The sequence below is a fragment of the Acipenser ruthenus genome, chromosome 33, assembly GCF_902713425.1.
Source record: "Acipenser ruthenus chromosome 33, fAciRut3.2 maternal haplotype, whole genome shotgun sequence".
Classification (NCBI taxonomy): domain Eukaryota; kingdom Metazoa; phylum Chordata; class Actinopteri; order Acipenseriformes; family Acipenseridae; genus Acipenser; species Acipenser ruthenus.
Genome location: NC_081221.1, coordinates 7961662 through 7982149, shown reverse-complemented (window position 1 = coordinate 7982149; position 20488 = coordinate 7961662). Strand labels below are relative to the sequence as shown.

Here is a 20488-nt window from a genome sequence, read left to right as displayed (position 1 = left end):
ATTAAAGTGTGTGAATATTGTGGAGTGTGTAGCTGGTTCTGTTCTGCGATACTTCAGTTAGGGAGCATCGATATGATACCACGCACAGTGTCATAATATTCAATTGTCACAAAGACGGCCGGAGTGGGTGGCGTCAGACCAGAGCCAGGAAATAAAACAACAAGAGAGAGGTGGAGTTTGGTGGAGCTGAGCGAATGGTCTCGCTCAGCATTTAATAAATAAACAGAACAGCAAAATAAAAAGGTTGTAACATACAAAAACACACGGCACGGCACTTGAGCCAAAATAAATATATAAACAAAACGGACTACACAGTATACAGACAAACGAACAGACAAACACGGTGAGTGAAAACACTTATTATTCTTCAATTATTCTCTTTATTCTCTTTACCTCCTCTCCACATCCGTTCTCCACTCACCGAACACACCACCCCGAGTGAATGAAATGTGTCTATATATATACTGTTGTGCTGGGATTCAATTACTAATTAATTATTCACTTGAATCCCTGCACGTGAATTAATTACGTGCAACCTCGTGCTCACATATTAAATACTTTAAATGCACGTGAAGTGATGTGCAATCCTGTGCCTAAATACAATTATACATCTTAAATAACTCGTGCTGCACACATCCATTTATATCCCGTGCAGCAATATCTATACACCAAAATTAACACACCATACGCAACATACAACACAGAAATGCACACAGGGGCGGAGCACATTGCCACACCAATACTATCACGATACTTTGGATCTTATGGCCATTACATGTTAAATGGCTGCCAGATTCCTTTTTTTGCAAATACAAAGTGCATAAGAGGCTAACACACAGTTAACAATGCTACAGCATGGTGGAATGCTTGCTGTTTTTATATATATATATATATATATATATATATATATATATATATATATATATATATAATTTTTTTTTTAATGCTGAAAACAAGTTCCAGAGTATTCAAAGGTCACTGCCACCGACTAAAATTCAAATAAAACTGGTAAGAAAGCACAACATTTTGTGTAAAGACACCGTTTTCTTTATTTCTTACATATAAAAAGAGAACTCTGGCGTTTCGGCCAACTTCAAATACTCCAGAGACATAGCTGGCTCGCTATGTCCCTACACGCAAGCTGAGGTCCTCTGACTCTGGCTTGCTTGTTATACCCAAGCAAAAGTGCACCACATTCGGAGAGCGCTCTTGTAGCTTCATGGCCCCGACTCTCTAGAACTCTCTCCCAGCCTTAGTGTGTGTAGCTCCCACAGTCGCTCGCTTCTAATCAACTGTCAAGACCCACTTGTTCTCTCTTGCTTTGTTATTAGCTGTTGTATAAAATTGCTATTTCAGGTTTTTCACTCCATCTTATTAGTGTGATTCTGTATGACACACGCATCCAAAATGTTTACAATTCACATCCTAGCCTTTTATTTAATGTATTATGCCTGTATTTAATGTATTTGCATTGTTTTTTAGTGTTTGTATTTAATGTACCATGCCCTGTATTTTAGTATTTAATGTATTGTAGCGTGCACAGGGGTAAGGGTCAGGACTGGTAGGTGACGCAATCTAAAAAGACATAAGCCCGATATATGCTCCTGCAAGGGAGCCGGCTATTCTGTACAGAGGTATCGGCGCTATGCTTCAGTTCGGGAGGTCCAGAGTTTGCGTCCCACCTCCGCCTGTGAGAAACTCCTGCCTACAGGAACCGAGACCATTACAGTATTAAGGATAGAGTTACTGGCTTGATGAGGTTCTTGCTTGGATCAATAAACAACCAAATGACCAAGATGGGCCAAATAGACCTCCTCTTGTTTGTAACATTTCTTATGTTCTTAAAAAGTCACGTACAACATAGCATCTCCATGAATCTATACTGCTCAAATCTTTTAGAAAGTAAAACAAGTAAACACAGACAATAAATGCTAAACTAGACTAGCCTGATTGATTCATGTACACTGTAAAATCATTTTCTTTAAATTAACACTGTAATGTGTTACATTAGGGAATACACACAAATGTTGCATTCCTTAATTTTAATCAATATGCGTTCATTTTACAATTTTATAGTGTTAGGTATTTTGAAAATCACCCCCTCCAAATAATTTAATAAAATTAGTTCAGCGGATAAAAAAAAAATGTATTTCTGGCAAAGAACTGCTTCTGATAGTACTAAAAATGCTGCTAACATACACAATTCAATAGTGAAAAATTCAAACAGGTTACTAATGTAGATGCCTTCCTCTTAAGTGCTAGTAGAACAGAATTCTGTTTAAGCATTTGCAAGCCAAATGTCTCAGTCAAAACAATGTCCCAGTGCACCTTAAATAAGAACATAAGACATTTTACTAGGGAGAGGAGGCCATTCGGATCATCATGGTCGTTTGGTTGTTAGTAGCTTACTGATTCCAGAATCTCATCAAGCAGCTTCTTGAACCCAGGGTGTCAGCTTCATGGGCTGAATGGCCTCCTCTCGTTTGTAAACTTTCTTGTTACTGGGGATGCCTCTTTATCTGATCTCCATTTCTGACCCCGGGTCCTTATTTCTTTTTTCAGGTCAAAAAAAGTCCCCTGGGTCGACACTGTCTTTACCTTTTAAGATTTTGAATGCTTCAATCAGATCACCGCGTAGTGTTCTTTGTTCAAGACTGAATAGATTCAATTATTTTAGCCTGTCTGCATACGACATGCCTTTTAAACCCGGGATAATTCTGGTTGAGCTTCTTTGCACTCTTTCTAGAGCAGCAATATCCTTTTTGTAACGATCAGAACTGAACACAATATTCTAGGTGAGGTCTTACTAATGCATTGTAAAGGTTTAACATTACTTCCCTTGATTTAAATTCAACACTTCTCACAATATATCTGAGCATCTTGTTGGCCCTTTTTTATAGCTTCCCCACATTGTAGATGAAGACGTTTCTGAGTCAACATAAACTCTATTAAATGTCATTTGCCATGTGTCTGCCCAGTTCTGAATGCTGTTTAGATCATTTTGAATGACCTTTGCTGCTGCAACAGTGTTTGCCACTCCTCCTATTTTTGTGTCGTCTGCAAATTTAACAAGTTTCCTTTCTATACCAGAATCTAAATCATTAATGTAGATTAGGAATAGCAGAGGACCTAATACTGATCCCTGTGGTACACCACTGGTTACCTCGCTCCATTTTGAGGTTTCTCCTCTAATCAGTACTTTCTGTTTTCTACATGTTAACCACTCCCTAATCCAAGTGCATGCATTTCCTTGAATCCCTGCAGCGTTCAGTTTGAGAATTAATCTTTTATGCGGGACTTTGTCAAAAGCTTTCTGGAAATCTGAATAAACCAAGCATCAATGAACTCCCTTTTGATCAGCTTCTATCGCATTCCTGTTTTATTTGTTATCTTTGCTGTGCCTTTTATATATATATATATATATATATATATATATATATATATATATTTGCGCTGGGTATTCACTTACCTAAAATTAAACTAAAAGAAGAAACTACAGTAAAAGAAAAAAAGTAAACTTCGGCAGAGATCAGGGTGGCGATCTGAAAGATGTTTCAATAAATTAGTGGTGTTTCCTTCCTTGTTTTTCACTTCTTTAAAACACTTTTGATATTTTGACTGTCTGCCTTCAACCAGATTGCTGTGGTCATCTGGCTGAAATCCAAAATAGTTCCCCACCAAGCTTCTTTCTCCGGCATTCACCATGACTGCTGCAGTAATTTAATTTTCCCAGAATGCGTAGGGTAGTTGGTCACTTCCGCTAAGCGTAAAATGAGTAAACTTAGTTAATATTGTTTTTAAAGAGTTTTGTTTTAAAAGCTCAAAAAAAAACACTCACATAGTATTGAAAAATCATGATACTTTGATATTTTTATTTTCCTAGTACCTGGGTCTGGAGTCTCAGCTCCTGGTTCTCCTCCTCCATTCTGTCCAGTTCATTCTGCAGTGCCTCTGACTCCCTGCACAGTTCAGCATGCTCTGCCTGCACACTCACCAATCTCTCCTGAAAAACAAGGTGCTCTTTAATAAGCAGCATTAAAGTGACTGTAGCTAACAAAATAATTCCACAAATCTAACTCTGTTTTGCATTTCCATTTGGCTAAATAGGTCTTAAATGTGTAGTTTTGAAAGAAACACACACAGCAAATGTATGTATTTTCATTTGAAACTTTAGGTTAAATGAAGCTCTCAGTTTCGATGCCTTATTATTGGGTTATCTGTTTGCACTTGTAATCCCTGGGTCATTTCACCTCAGCAGTGTCTTCTGGATCAGAGAATGTTACTGTTTGAAAGCATGTCATTCAAAGCAGTTGATTGGTTATCGACAGGAGAGAAGTAACTGAAACGGTGGTGACAATTTCACACCCTACAGTAATACCACAATTATCATGTTTTAAAATAAAATTTGCTAAAACGTGTTTCTTTCAAAACTGCACGAGACCTATATAATAATAGATGTGCATGGCTAAGAAAATGAATGGAACTATTTTGTTACATGTAGGTACACTTACTTTAAGGATATTTATATAAATATTAAATTAAACAACCAATAACCATTGCATACATGTCAACCCCTAAGTGTTCATACCAGTGAGACCCCTGCTGAAAAACCTTCGGACCACTAGATTTTGTTTTGGGGGGGACAGGGGGACAGATTAAGATTTTTGCACATGGCTGACAGCTATGCCACTGACCTATAGAGCTAAGCACACCGGGAGCGAAGCAAACGACACGAATACAGCACCAGTACATAAAAAAAACACACAACTGTATCTAGTCATGCAAAGAAAACACTGTCTGCTTTTTGCTTCTTTTGTGGAGACAAAATAAAATAAATAAAACCAATAAATAGTCTGGGTACACCACACACTAAAAAAAATGACATTTAACAGTGAATGTTTATCTCTGGTTTAACATGTAAATCATTGAAAAAGAATACATTTACACATTTCTTTGTAAATACTGAGAATTAGTTTAATATACTTTTTTTTATTGATTTTCAGTTTTAATAAAACCTTCCGTTAGTGTGTGAATGTGATGATTATTATTATTGGTCAACATTATTAAAACAAAGAAGTGTCATTTTACAGAAATACAAAACCAGTGTGTGCTGCTCCCCGTCACTTTGACCAAAATTAAGGTGAAATAAAGAGACACACCATCAATTTGTAATTGTTCTGTTATTTCTTACCATATGGCGTCTTTCTTTGTATTGTCTTTATAACCACCGACACTGGCATCATAAAGAACATTATAGTTTTTGACTTTAATAATTACATTCCCATTGATGTCCATTTCTCTTTTATTTCTGTGAAATAATATGCTTGGACAGTTGTATTAGATTTACCGCTGTATCATGTAGAAAGGGTTTCGCAAATGTGAGAATCCATTGCACGGCCGTGAGACTCTCAACATTGTTAAAAACCGTGCGTTCACGGGTAAACCTTGAGACTTGACATCCATGCCATTAAGGATTTGTCACAATTCCAGCATATCTCATTTTGTGTGTAGATGTGGACAGAACACACGGCAAAAAAAAAAAAAAAAAAACTTTAATTTTAAAGTTTAGTAGTTCCTGGAATTTTGTGATAATAAGTTAATAACTCTTTTTAACACAGAAATAAACATCTCTATAATAAAAGACACACAACATAATAAACTTATGTAAGGCAGTGCAACTACTCTAGGACATGTGTACGCCAGTAATAATGATTTAGATAAATGCCAATCATCTATCCCGATTACACCACAAGTTCTAACCTCATTTAATTTGGTTTTCTATCAGATGTTATGCTTTCAACTAGAAAGTTGTTTGGGGTTTTGTCTCAGATACAAACAGTTTTTGATTACCTGTAATCTCGTAACTGGTAAGAGTTTTATTATTTTTAACCTTTGAGACATAGATTTCCGAAGATGGCGGCAGTACAAGCACAAAACAAACGTAATAAATCAGGGAAAACAATTCAGGATGAAAGCCAAGGTTGAGCAAATGGTACAGTGTCTTATGACGTGTTTCGCCTTCTCTTTTATTAGATACACTTTTTAAGTAATTACATTATTATTATTTATTAGCAGACACCCTTATGCAGGGCGACTTACAATTGTAACATGATATCACATTATTTTTACATACAATTACCCATTAATACAGTTGGGTTTTTACTGGAGCAATCTAGGTAAAGTACCTTGCTCAAGGGTACAGCAGCAGTGTCCCCCCACTGGGGATTGAACCCACGACCCTCCGGTCCAGAGTCCAGAGCCCTAACCACTACTCCACACTGCTGCCCTGCAGAGTGCATCAAGTGTATGAGCACATAATAGTACCTGAGAGGATACAATCAAGTCACAGATTTTACAGTAATGAGAGACTATTGTCCAAGTACACTATACGTGTCCTCTAGTTATAGCTTTTATATGCCACATGTTTGGATCTTTCTTTGTTTTAGCTTTCGGCTTGGTGACAGGCTGCTGCTGCTATGGTGTTTTTGTATTGCTTTTACTGCCGGATTCTTATACCCAATGCCAGTCAAAGCAGGGATGGGCACAGGTACTGTACTTTCTATTTTTAGTACTTTCTATTTTTATTTGAAATAGAATTTCCAAATACTATTTCTATTTTCAAATACTGTTTAGAATGGAGAACAACTTATCCAGGGCGACTTACAATTGTTACAAGATATCACATTATTTTTTTACATACAATTACACTATTTTTTACACATTATTTTTACATACAATTACCCATTTATACAGTTGGGCTTTTACTGGAGCAATCTAGCTAAAGTACCTTGCTCAAGGGTACAGCAGCAGTGTCCCCCACCTGGGACTGAACCCACGACCCTCTAGTCAGGAGTCCAGAGCCCTAACCATTACTCCACACTGCTGCCCAGTGTCTAATCTTATATATTATAATCGTATATATTATATAGATTATATAGCCCTATACAACAAATGTATATACAGACGTGCTCAAATTTGTTGGTACCCCTCCACAAAAAACGAAGAATGCACAATTTTCTCTGAAATAACTTGAAACTCACAAAAGTAATTGGCATCCACCATTGTTTATTCCATATTTAATAGAAATCAGACTTTGCTTTTGATTTTTTATTCAACATAATATTGTAAATAATAAAACAAATGAAAATGGCATGGACAAAAATGATGGGACCGCTAACCTAATATTTTGTTGCACAACCTTTAGAGGCAATCACTGCAATCAAACGTTTTCTGTAGCTCTCAATGAGACTTCTGCACCTGTTAACAGGTAGTTTGGCCCACTCTTCCTGAGCAAACTGCTCCAGCTGTCTCAGGTTTGATGGGTGCCTTCTCCAGACTGCAAGTTTCAGCTCTTTCCATAGATGTTCGATAAGATTCAGATCAGGACTCATAGAAGGCCACTTCAGAATAGTCCAATGTTTTGTTCTTATCCATTCTTGGGTGCTTTTAGCTGTGTGTTTTGAGTCATTATCCTGTTGGAGTACCCATGACCTGCGACTGAGACAGAGCTTTCTGACACTGGGCAGTACGTTTTGCTCCAGAATGCCTTGATAGTCTTGAGATGTCATTGTGCCCTGCACAGATTCAAGGCACCCTGTGCCAGGCGCAGCAAAGCAGCCCCAAAACATAACCGAGCCTCCTCCATGTTTCACTGAAGGTATGGTGTTCTTTTCTTTGAAAGCTTCATTTTTTCGTCTGTGAACATAGAGCTGATGTGACTTGCCAAAAAGCTCCAGTTTTGACTCATCTGTCCAAAGGACATTCTCCCAGGAGGATTGTGGCTTGTCAATATGCATTTTAGCAAATTCCAGTCTGGCTTTTTTATGTTTTTCTTTCAGAAGTGGAGTCCTCCTGGGTCTTTTTCCATGGAGCCCACTTTCGCTCAAAAAGCGACGGATGGTGCAATCAGAAACTGACGTACCTTCACCTTGGAGTTCAGCTTGTATCTCTTTGGCAGTTATCCTTGGTTCTTTTTCTACCATTCGCACTATCCTTCTGTTCAATCTGGGGTCGATTTTCCTCTTGCGGCCGCGCCCAGGGAGGTTGGCTACAGTTCCATGGACCTTAAACTTCTTAATAATATTTACAACTGTTGTCACAGGAACATCAAGCTGCTTGGAGATGGTCTTGTAGCCTTTACCTTTACCATGCTTGTCTATTATTTTCTTTCTGATCTCCTCAGACAACTCTCTCCTTTGCTTTCTCTGGTCCATGTTCAGTGTGGTGCACACAATGATACCAAACAGCACAGTGACTACATTTCTCCATTTAAATAGGCTGAATGACTGATTACAAGATTGGAGACATGTGTGATACTAATTAAAGAAACTAATTATATCACTATAATCCCATTATTTATTATCTTTTCTAAGGGGTACCAACAAATGTGTCCAGGGCATTTTAGAATATATTTGTAGAATAAGCAATAATTCATCTCTTTTCACAGCTTCTTTGCTTTATTCTATGACATACCAAAGGCATGCAAGTATACATGATAAAATAGCTTTTAATTTCATCACTTTTCAGGAGGAATGAAGCATTATTTCAATGAGCTGTAAGGGTACCAACAAATTTGAGCACGTCTGTATACTTCAGATCTAATCATTAAATAACATTTCATGAATATGCAGGAATATATATAGATTTGTAGCAGCGCGGTAGAAAGCCCTGCTGTTTAAATGTATTATTTGTTTATTTTTAGAACGGGGTCTCCCCCTCCGCCCCTGTGCGGTGTATTATTTTGTATTTCTTTTGTTTTATGATTTATTATTGTATTTATATTTATATGACGCCGAAATGCCGGGTGTTTTGTTATTTTATTTAGAAATGTATTTAAAGGACGGTGTAGCCGAATGTTTGTTTTTGTTTAGTAGCGTGGATGGGTAGTCCCATCCACAGTAATTTAAAAACCTCGTGCAGAAGGTGTTGCTAATCGGGAGATGGTCACCTGCATAATAGCCTGCAGCTCTCTGCACACAGGGTGGGGTGTTAGGAGCGAGAGCGGAGAGAGTGAGAGGAGCGAGAGAGAAACGAAAATTAAAAAAAAAACAAAGGATCAGTGAAGGCTATTGCCCAGCCTGATCGTGTTGTTTGTGTTCGAGATTTTGTTTGAACTTTTATTTTGCTCTGTGAGCACTGTGTTTTGTGTTTAAAATATTTATTTTATTTTTGTATTTAAAATAAACAGCGTGCAGCGTCTCTTTTGAACTGCAGTACTGTTTGGTGTCAGAGTTTTTTTCCCTTCCTGCTTCTGACCTGACGTCACCACTCGTCCACCGTCACAAGATTACATTTCATAATATCATCACATTCTATCGATATTGCTAATTTTTTCTCTCTGATCGCCCCTGCATCAAAATAATGTTGTGTCTTTCATAGATATAATCAAGCATGGTATGCCGGGCCCAACCCTAAGGATGACGTAATGCAGCTGCTAGCAGGTGAGCCACCACGCGCACGCGCGCACACACACACACACACACACGAGAATGGAGAATACACTTTTTTCAAAACAAACAATAAAGTTAATATTTTCCAACATATATAACATTTTAAATAAAGAACATTCTGCACAAGATAAACATTGATGTAGTGAAACCGCTAATTCAGTTGATGTATTCAAATGTCTTATTTTGTTTTCCACAAGTGTTTTTTTTTCTCTCTATTGCAGATCAATCCAGACGAGCGCTGGCGTCCCAGCAAACCCACGGATTTGGTAAGTATAATTATTTCTGTCCTTATGTATATCATTGCCATTTTTGCTGATATTTCTCTTTGCAATATCGTTTTTAACTATTATATGTAATGGGCATAAAACGCGGTACCGTTTCCTTTTATAATCCAGCGATCGTGATGATAAGGGGGTAGGCTAAATCATCCCCCCCCCCCCCCGCTCCATAACATTGTCCCCATCTGGAAGACGAGACAAGTAGTCGGAGATGACATTGGTTTTCCCTGGACAATATTTCACTGAATACTTGAAGGGTTGGAAAGCCAGGTACCAGTGAGTAATGCAGGCATTAGTATTTTTCATTTTATGGAGCCACTGCAAGGCACGGTGGTCGGTCTCTAACAAAGTCTTTCGCTAGCAAATAGTATTTCAGTGTGTCCATGGCCCATTTGATAGCTAGGCAATCTATCTCAACTGTAGATTATCTAATTTCTCAAGGAAACAACTAATGTAAATAACAGGCTGCTTCTTTTCATCTGCTCCTTGCAGCAACACTGCGCCTAGCCCGACTCCTGAGGCGTCCGTCTGCACAGTAAAAGGCAAATCAAAATCAGGACTCTGAAGTATGGGCCCCTTGCACATGCACTCTTGCAGGTCAGTAAAAGCAATGTCACATTCCTGGTCCATACAAGTTTGTTAAGACAGTTTTTTCTTGTTAAATCAGTCAGTGGAGTGGAACGCTTGGAAAAATCTGGGATGAGCCCGCAGTACCACCCGACAAGTCCTAAAAACGAACGCACTTGTTTCTTTGTTTTTGGATGCTGTCGATTCCTGATGGCCTCCACTTTATTGACTAGCGGTTTGATCAAACCACCACCAATCACATATCCTAAGTATTGCACCTCAAGTTGAACAAGTGTGCACTTTTTGGCATTAACTACCAGTCTGGCTTGGTGTATTCTGTGAAAGATATCTTGAAGATGTTGTAAGTGATCTTCCCAGGTGTTACTCAAGATTACAACGTCGTCTATGTAAGCAGCGGTGTAAGCCTCAGCTCCTCGCAGCACCTGGTCCATGAGACGTTGCAAGGTGGCAGCCGCCCCGTGCAAGCCAAAAGCCATTACTGTAAACTGGTATAGCCCTCGGGGAGACTTGAAGGCAGTTATCTTTTTGACTGCCTCAGTTAGTGGCACTTGCCAATAACCTTTACACAGGTCAAGGGTACTAAGATAAGTGGCCCTGCTGAGCCTTTCCACCAACTCGTCCACACAAGGCATCGGTATGGATCAAAGGCTGAGATGGCATTGAGCTTAGAGAAGTCCACACACAAGCATAGTTGGCCATTTTACTTCAGAACTAGGACTACTGGACTACACCATTTACTATGTGATAGTTCTAATACCCCCATTTTTATTATGTCGTCCATTTCCTAGACAAGGGATGCCATTAGGCGGGCCGATACTCGGGAACACATCTGTCTGCAGGGACCTGGTGACAAAAGATGGGTATCATGCTTTAAGAGCTCAGTGCGACCTGGCTCTTTCTTGAACAAACCTTCAGGAATAATGTGCTCCATCTCATCCTGCTGTTGATCAGTCAGGTGCTCCATCTTTGGGAGAGCAGACTTCCCTTTAGATGATGGCCAGTATTTCCCATGGAGATTCTTCTTCCTCAGAAACTGCTTGAGCCAACAATTAATCCGCTACCAATTCTGGCCTTGTGGTCCACTCTTTCAACATGTTGATGTGAAAGATTTGAAATTTTTTCCATTTGTCTGGCATAGCAAGTTCATATGTCACAGGACCTTTCTTTGACACCACCTCGTAAGGACCTTGCCATTTGACGAGAAGGCTGCTGGTAGAAGTAGGTAATAACAACAAAACCTTCTGTCCAGGTTTGTACAGCCTGACACATGATGACTTGTCATACCATAATTTTTGAGTTTGCTACCAATAATTTAAGATTTATTGAATGGCTCGAGGCAACCACCTCCTGTCAAGAACTAAACCAAGTCTGACTGACATAATCTGGGCCTAGCATAAGTATGCTTGAAACGAGCAGTTCATGCTCGAAAACCCACAAATGTCACTCAGTTTAAGCAGTTCTACATGAAGGAGTGGTCCAAAATTCCTCCACGGCGCTGTGAGAGACTAATCAATAACTACAGGAAGCGTTTGGTTGCAGTTATTGCTGCTAAAGGTGGCGTAACCAGTTATTGAGTCTAAGGGGTTGATTACTTTTTCACACGGGGGCATTGGGTGTTGCATAACTTTCTTCAATAAATAAATGAAATATGTATCAAATTGTTGTGCTATTTGTTCACTCAGGGTCCCTTTTATCTAATATTAGGTTTTGGTTGAAGATCTGATAACATTCAGTGTCAAAAATATGCAAAAATGCAGAAAATCAGACAGGGGGCAAATACTTTTTCACGGCACTGTATACCGGGCACAAAATGTGGTACCGTTTCCTTTTGTAACCCAGCAATCGTGATCATAGGGCAGCAGTGTGGAGTAGTGGTTAGGGCTCTAGACTCTTGACCGGAGGGTTGTGGGTTCAGTCCCAGGTGGGGGATGCTGTTGCTGTACTTTACCTAGATTGCTCCAGTAAAAACTCAACTGTATAAATGGGTAATTGTATGTAAAATAATGTGTAAAAAGTAATGTAATTGTATGTAAAAATAATGTGATATCTTGTAACAATTGTAAGTCGCCCTGGATAAGGGCATCTGCTAAGAAATAAATAATAATAAGGGGGTAGGCCATATCATCACACATACATTGCAGAATACTGTGTACTTCCGGGCATCTATCTACACTATCATCCTGATGGAACTCCTGAATAAGCCAGCAACAAGGACTGCTGACATGGAATTGTACAGATTTTTTAAATATTCAAGTATTCAGTCCAAGTCCTGTTCTAATTATCCATCATGAATCTGGGGTGACACACATGATACTAGTTTCTGAACCAATACAATGATATCTGCACACATCCACCAACATGCATTATTTTGTAAAAACTTGTACCTTGTGAAGATTTACTTGACTGGCTTTGAGCTGCTCTTCCTCTTGGCGTCTCTGTTGCACAGTTGCTGAACGCATTTTGAACTCCTTCGTTATCTCCAGCAGGTTGTCCCTGGCAACCTTCAGTTCTGTCTGGTCGTTCTCCAGCTGTTCACAAGTGGCCTACAAGGAAGAAGGCCACATATAGGGAAGACTGGACCATACTGCTGTGCACTGATAGCAGACCAGGACTCGTAACACTCTTTACTCCAGATATTGTGATGCAGAATTCCCTCCTAAACTTTAATATGGCAACAAGATTGCACTTAAGTGGGACCCCCTTCAGTCTGGGGGGGAATTGTGGAGCGAGTTCACCCAACATTGGAATTAACTATCCTACCCCAGAGGCAGTTTAGATCCCAAAGTACATTATTTACTGTGCTTTTCCTAGTAGTTTACTCTTGGGGAAATCAACTGTAGTTGTACTCCATCCAATGCATTATACAATGTAATATCAAATAATATTTTACTGCACTGTGAGTTCTGGATTATTATTATTTATTATTTGTTTCTTAGCAAACGCCCTTATCCAGGGCGACTTAGTTTTAGTTCCCTATTAGAAGGTAACACAGAATAATTTCCTAATAACTATTCGGGAGTGAATACTGATTTACGGGAGAAGTGTATTGTGTGTGTATGAATGTTGCTCCTTTTTGTTGTCTGATTAGGGAACTAGTCCACTGGTTAAAAAATAAATTTGCTTTCCTTTTTTTCTGTAAAACTAGATCATGTCAACGCTTTAAAAATAAACTAAACAATTAAAAATGTACTGTTAAACCCAAACACCTTATTGCCAAAAGCAAGTAAGCAATCAAGCAAATGAAGTCTTCAACAAGATGCGATAGTCCTGCCTTTATATTTGAAATCTTGGATTGCATAATGTTAACAAGACAACATACATTGTGTTATGGCAGGGGTGCAGTGCACAAAACTGCTAAGTGGATAGGAGTGACCTTGGGCTATGGGCCAGGGTGCACAGGGACAACAAGGCAGCAGGGGAATCCGAAGACACGCACCTTGTATTTCTTTATTTCTTGTTGGATCATCTCCAGATGTTTCCTAGGAGAAGTGTCTGGCCCAATGGAAGTGAGAAGTGAAAAACCCTGCAACAAAAACATGAATTATCAGTTTTGTGCATTTAACATTAGTATGTAGTTTTTTTAAGTGTTCCCTTATCTTTTTGTGATATTTGTAATAGTTCGCAGTGGATCTTACTGTAATTACTGAAACACTGTTTTAAGGTGTATTGACTACAAGTTCAAAAGCTGTTCTTCAGTTCCATTTATTATTTGTTTATTTAGCAGACCCCTTTATCCAAGGCGACTTACAGAGACTAGGGTGTGTGAACTATGCATCAGCTGCAGAGTCACTTACAATTACGTCTCACCTGAAAGACAGCACAAGGAGGTTAAGTGACTTGCTCAGGGTCACACAATGAGTCAGTGGCTGAGATGGGATTTGAACCAGGAACCTCCCTGTTACAAGCCCCTTTCTTTAACCACTGGACCACACAGCCTCCATGCAGATTGACAGAGAACAAATCCTTAACTAGATCTTAAACATTGGATTTCTATTGTGATCATTTAAAATGTTAATCAATAGTAATAGTGATGTCATGTCTAATGCGAATTAATTGATGTCTAGATAAGTGCAGTTAATTGAATGATTGTATCATCCCTGTATATAAGCTAGGGTGGTTCCCTTGAATAGTCATAATAATGAACTGCCTGACAAAGACACATTGTATCGAAACGCAGATCGCAGCAAATCAACAAGAAAAATAAGGTTTGTTCAACTGCACAAAATGAATGTTGATACAGTTTCAATTGATACCGTTTCTTAATTTATATATAAATTTATAAAGGGCGCGCAAAAGAAAAGTACGGTTCTGAGTCTGTCACAAAGGAGAACAGAGTGAGGAATCTACCATTCCTTGAATGTTTAGATAATATGCAACCACCAACTCTTATTCACAAACGTGGTAGCAAAGTGTCCGGGCGCCACACATGATGCAGTAATATGGAGGAATTGTGGTGTGAAAGACATTGGAGAGGAAGGTGGCTTCCAAGGTGGCTGGCTATTGGGAGACTTTTAACACCAGTATAAACACCATCAAGAGCAGGAGAGAAACAGAACACTGCCCATGCCAAAACTAGGCAGGTTATTGACAGGTGCATAGGAGCCCTAAAAATGCACTTGAGTTCTACACACATCTGGTTGTGCTCTACAATATTCACCTGAAAAGTGTGTGAAGATAATTATAGCAGTACGTGTACTTCACAACATAGCCCAGAAGAGCAATATGACACTAGAAGATATCAAAGATCAGCAGTTTGAACAACATGACCGCCTGAACATGTTCTGAAAGTTCTCAAGGGCACCAAGTTCGACATATATTAATTCAGGAAAGATACGTTTAACCTTAATGCGTCGCTAGACACATATTACCATAGTGTTAAACAAAAAGTGGAGAAAGTATGCAGTACCCTTACAAAAAAGTAGTATACTTAATTTAGTTTTAGTTTTATTTTGAATTGCTGCAATACAAGGATTGTTAAGGCTATACAGAATGTTTTTGCAACTATATATGCAACTATATATTTAAATAAGCACTTTCATTGCTAAATAAACGTGACATAAGACCACAGACTGAAGACGTTATTTTTTTTGCATAATACAAATAAAGGGGGAAAGTAACATGCATCTGCAAAATAAAATAAAAAAACACACATTAAAACAGTGAGTTCTGAATTTGAACAAGTAGAATACAAAAGTGATACTGTTTTGTTTATGTAAAACTGAGAACTCTCACAAGACATTTCAGGAGGCATCGATGGAACTCCTGTAGATGCACGGAGAGAAGGATTGGAGTGTATCAACATCCACATTAACATCTGTGTTGCCATCAACTGTTTTTCAGCAGTATCTGCTGAAACCTGCAAATACTCCTTCTGTATAGCAACCTCTTCCTGCTTCAATGCCAAAATGTCTTCTTTTATTTGTAATTTTCTCTTTTCTATTTGAAGGGGGCTTTCTCTGTTTCCACCATGTCGGCACTGCAGCTGCACACGTTCACTCTCGATGGACGTATTGGTGCTACTGCTGCAGATTACAGTAATCCGGAGGTAACGGGTCCTTCGACATCCCGCTCCCCCTCCTCCGAAATATAGATAATGCATTATTTTCCATTGACCTATGAAACACATACCCTTTTAAGCCCTCTCATGTAATAGACACTACTACTGTCCTTAAATACTTAAATGAAAATAAATACCACTGGGATCAACTGACTCCTCCATTCATCTGCTATCAGTTGGGACATGAGATGGCAAAGTGTCACATCCACCTGGAACACCATCAGTGGTAGCCGTCCCCAAAATTTGAATTCCTCTCTCTTCTTCTGCAGATAGAATGTAGCAGGGTGGGGATCCTCCACCTGTTTTCTCTCTCTCTCTTAGCCCCACTGCTGATGTTTTTTGAGGGTCATGCTACTATAATCTGTCCATTTCTTTTTTGCTTGCATCCACGTTCTAGTCCTCCCGGTATTGACAGCACTCATTTTATTCACTATCTCTGTCCATTTCATCTTTTTTGCTGAAAAGATTATTTTGTTGTTGTTTTGAAAATAACCTTATGATTCTCAACTTCATCAACACAGTGGTCTTCAAAGTAACATGGGCACAGGCATAAATTGATCTTACTTGGCTGTTTGCGGGCACGCTGACTATTGAATAGGTTCTTATCTTAAACACTGCCTTCCCACGACATATACAGTATATATATATATATATATATATATATATATATATATATATAAATATATATAGTGCCGTGAAAAAGTATTTGCCCCCTGTCTGATTTTCTGCATTTTTGCATATTTTTGACACTGAATGTTATCAGATCTTCAATCAAAACCTAATATTAGATAAAAGGGACCCTGAGTGAACAAATAACACAAAAAATTGATACATATTTCATTTATTTATTAAAGAAAGTTATGCAACACCCAATGCCCCTGTGTGAAAAAGTAATCGCCCCCTTAGACTCAATAACTGGTGACGCCACCTTTAGCAGCAATAACTGCAACCAAATGCTTCCTGTAGTTATTGATTAGTCTCTCACAGCGCCGTGGAGGAATTTTGGCCCACTCCTCCATGCAGAACTGCTTCAACTCAGTGACACTTGTGGGTTTTCGAGCATGGACTGCTCGTTTCAGGTCCTGCCACAACATCTCAATGGGGTTTAGGTCTTGACTTTGACTAGGCCATTCCAAAACTTTAAATTTCTTGTTCTTCAACCATTCTGATGTAGACTTGCTTGTGTGTTTCGGATCATTGTCTTCCTGCATGATCCAGCTGCGCTTCAGCTTCAGCTCACGGACGGATGGCCTGACAGTCTCCTGTAGAATTCTCTGATACAGAGCAGAATTCACGGTTCCTTCAATGATGGCAAGGTGCCCAGGTCCTAATTATTATTATTATTATTATTATTTATTTCTTAGCAGACGCCCTTATCCAGGGCGACTTACAATTGTTACAAGATAACACATTCTTTTTACATACAATTACCCATTTTACAGTTGGGTTTTTACTGGAGCAATCTAGGTAAAGTACCTTGCTCAAGGGTACAGCAGCAGTGTCCCCACTGGGGATTGAACCCACAACCCTCCGGTCAAGAGTCCAGAGCCCTAACCACTACTCCACACTGCTGCCCATAGTTACTTGTTAGTGCAGTAGCTTCAAGTTCTAACATTTTGTGTCTGAGACTTCTAGCATTGAGATAAATACATTTAATAGGTGTCTTACCTGAGTTGTTGCCCTTGTTTTGATGTGGTCTCCCTTCTGTTTTTTGTTTTCTCCCCCCTTCCTTTCTAGTTTAAATGCTTCTGGACCTCCTCAAGGATCCTTTCTCCGAGTAGATTGATTCCCTTTCTGTCTAAGTGCAGTCCGTCCCACTAATCCTTGTTGTAGAATGTGCTCCAATGTTCAAGAAAGGTGAAGCCTTCCTGTGTGCACCACGATTTCAGCCATGCATTTTGATTTTGTATTTCCAGCTGTCCATATGGTCCTTTGCAAGGCGCCGGCAGTATCCCAGAAAATACCACAGTTTTGGTCTTGTCTTTTAATTTCCTTCCTAGCTCTCTGAATTTGTTTTGCAGGGATCTTGGCCTGTCTCTTCCAATGTTGTTTGTACCGATGTGGACGACTACTACCGGGTCATCTCCTGTTCGTTCTAGGAGCCTGTCCACGTTCTCAGTGATGTGCTTGACAGAGGCTCCTGGAAGGCAGCACACTGTTGTAGTAAGGGGGTCCAAACTGCGAACTGAACTTGCTGCGTTTCTCAATATGGAGTCCCCAACAATCATGACCTCCCTTCTTTTTGCTGCCTGGCCAGCACTGTTTATAGGGTCCTGGATGTTGTTCCTTTCATTCTCTTGATGTTGGTTTTGGTCATCTAAATGTTGAAGTGGCTCAAATTTGTTGCATGTTTGGATTTCTGGCGGTTGTGTTTGACAAAGTTTATTTTCTTCCCTGCTTCTACCTATCTGAACCCAGCTTTTTCGACTCTCTTCCATCTCCCTGGTGGTTTTCAGTCTGCTAGGGATGCAGACTTCCATGAATTAGGGGTGTGTCAGCTCTTCAAGCTCCTGTTGCTGCCTCATTTCCTCCAGCTCCATTTCCAACAGACTTATGTGAAGCAAGTCCTGGATCGTGCAGCACTTTACACACACTTGGTTGAGCTCTGTTGGGTTTTCTCAGATTTCCCACATCATGCAGTTGTCACAGATTACTGGCTTGAAGACCATGTTTTGTTTATTCATTTATTTATTTATTTTTGGAAGTTCAGTTTAGCTTCGGCAGCTGTCAACCTGCTTTCAAACTGCTTCTAACTTCGCTGTACTTGTCCATGACTGTACTTCTCCCACGCTGTCACTTCCACACCAATTGTTCTTCTTAGTGAGCAATGGTTTCCGCCTTGCTACACTGCCATGAATCCCAAGTGGCCTCCACCTGTGTTAAATTGTATTGATTCACATGACTTCAGGATAAATTCAACAGTTCCTGTAGGTTCCCTCTGCTGGGTAGTGCATTTCAAAGCAAAGACTCAACCATGAGCACCAAGGTGCTTTCAAAAGAACTCCAGGACAAAGTTGTTGAAAGGCACAGATCAGGGGATGGGTATTAAAAATATCAAAGGCCTTGAATATCCCTTGGAGCAAGATGATTATTAAGAAGTAGAAGGTGTATGGCACCACCAAGACCCTGCCTAGATCAGGCCATCCCTCAAAAATGGATGACCGAGCAAGAAGGACACTGATCAGAGAGGCTACCAAGAGGCCAATGGCAACTTTGCAAGAGCTACAGGCTTTTATGGCCAAGACTGGTCAAAGTGTGCATGTGACAACAATATCCCAAGCACTCCACAAATCTGGCCTGTATGGTAGGGTGGCAAGAAGGAAGCCATTACTCAAGAAAGCCCACCTTGAATCCTGTTTGAAATATGCAAAAAAAACACTCAGTAGATTCTGTAGCCATGTGGCAAAAAGTTTTGTGGTCTGACGAAACTAAAATTGAACATTTTGGCTTAAATGCAAAGCGTTATGTTTGGCGCAAACCCAACACAGTGCATCACCCAAAGAACACCATCCCTACTGTGAAGCATGGTGGTGGCAGCATGTTATGGGGATGTTTCTCATCGGCAAAGACTGTGGCACTTGTCAGGATAGAAGGGAAAATGAATGGAGCAAAGTACAGAGAAGTCCTTGAGGAAAACCTGCTGCCCTCTGCAAGAAAGCTGAAACTGGTACGGAAGTTCACCTTTCAGCATGACAACGACCCAAAGCACACAGCGAAAGCTACACTGGAGTGGCTAAGGAACAAAAAGGTAAATGTCCTTGAGTGGCCCAGTCAGAGCCCTGACCTAATATCCAATCGAAAATTTGTGGCATGACCTGAAGATTGCTGTCCATCAACACTCCCCAAGGAACTTGACAGAGCTTGAACAGTTTTGTAAAGAAGAATGGTCAAATATTGCCAAATCTAGGTGTGCAAAGTTGGTAGAGACCTATCCCAACAGACTCACAGCTGTAATTGCTGCCAAAGGTGCTTCCACCAAGTATTAACTCAGGGGGGGTGGAGACTTATCCAATTATGATCTTTCAGTTTCGTATTTTTAATATATAATTTTTTTCTCAATAAAAACTTTTTTTCACCTTAACAGTGTGGATTATGGTATGTAGATAAGTGGAAAAAAATCCTCATTTATATGCATGAAACTCTGAGGCACCAACACAACAAAATGTGAAAAAAGTTCAAGGGGGTGTAGACTTTCTATAGGCACTGTGTGTGTGTATATATATATATATATATATATATATATATATATATATATAAGAGTTTTAGTGCGAGTTATTCTTGGCTCACTCTGATAAGGCCAAGTCTCAGACAGTAATTGTGCATGCTGCGCTTATTCTTTATTTATATAAAATATGCAATGCAAATATTTTTAAATAGCATGTTTACACAGATAACCATGAATAAACTAAAATAAACAAGGATAGATAGCGTCTCGCTTTGTTTCAATTTGTCAACACTACTCTGTTTTAAAGATCGCTTATCTCCAGTACAATTATTCAGAGAAAGTGGATTCGTAACTAAATCTACTACAGTGTTTCCCTTGTCTGGTGAAATTAATATATATATATATATAGAGAGAGAGAGAGAGAGAGAGAAAATTAAATTTGAAATACTGA

The 20488-nt window shown here is 39.4% G+C and overlaps 1 protein-coding gene across 1 annotated transcript in view; it reads right to left on the bottom strand.

The window, feature by feature from the left end:
- Window positions 1-20488, bottom strand: part of ifi35 (interferon-induced protein 35) — a 44121-nt gene that overhangs the window by 15292 nt on the left and 8341 nt on the right. Inside the window, exons 4-6 of the mRNA XM_059006535.1 lie at window positions 13752-13838; window positions 12700-12858; window positions 3887-4003 (exon numbers count right to left, since the gene is read on the bottom strand). Coding sequence (XP_058862518.1) covers window positions 3887-4003; window positions 12700-12858; window positions 13752-13838 — 363 coding nt within the window. The remainder of the gene's footprint in view (window positions 1-3886; window positions 4004-12699; window positions 12859-13751; window positions 13839-20488) is intronic.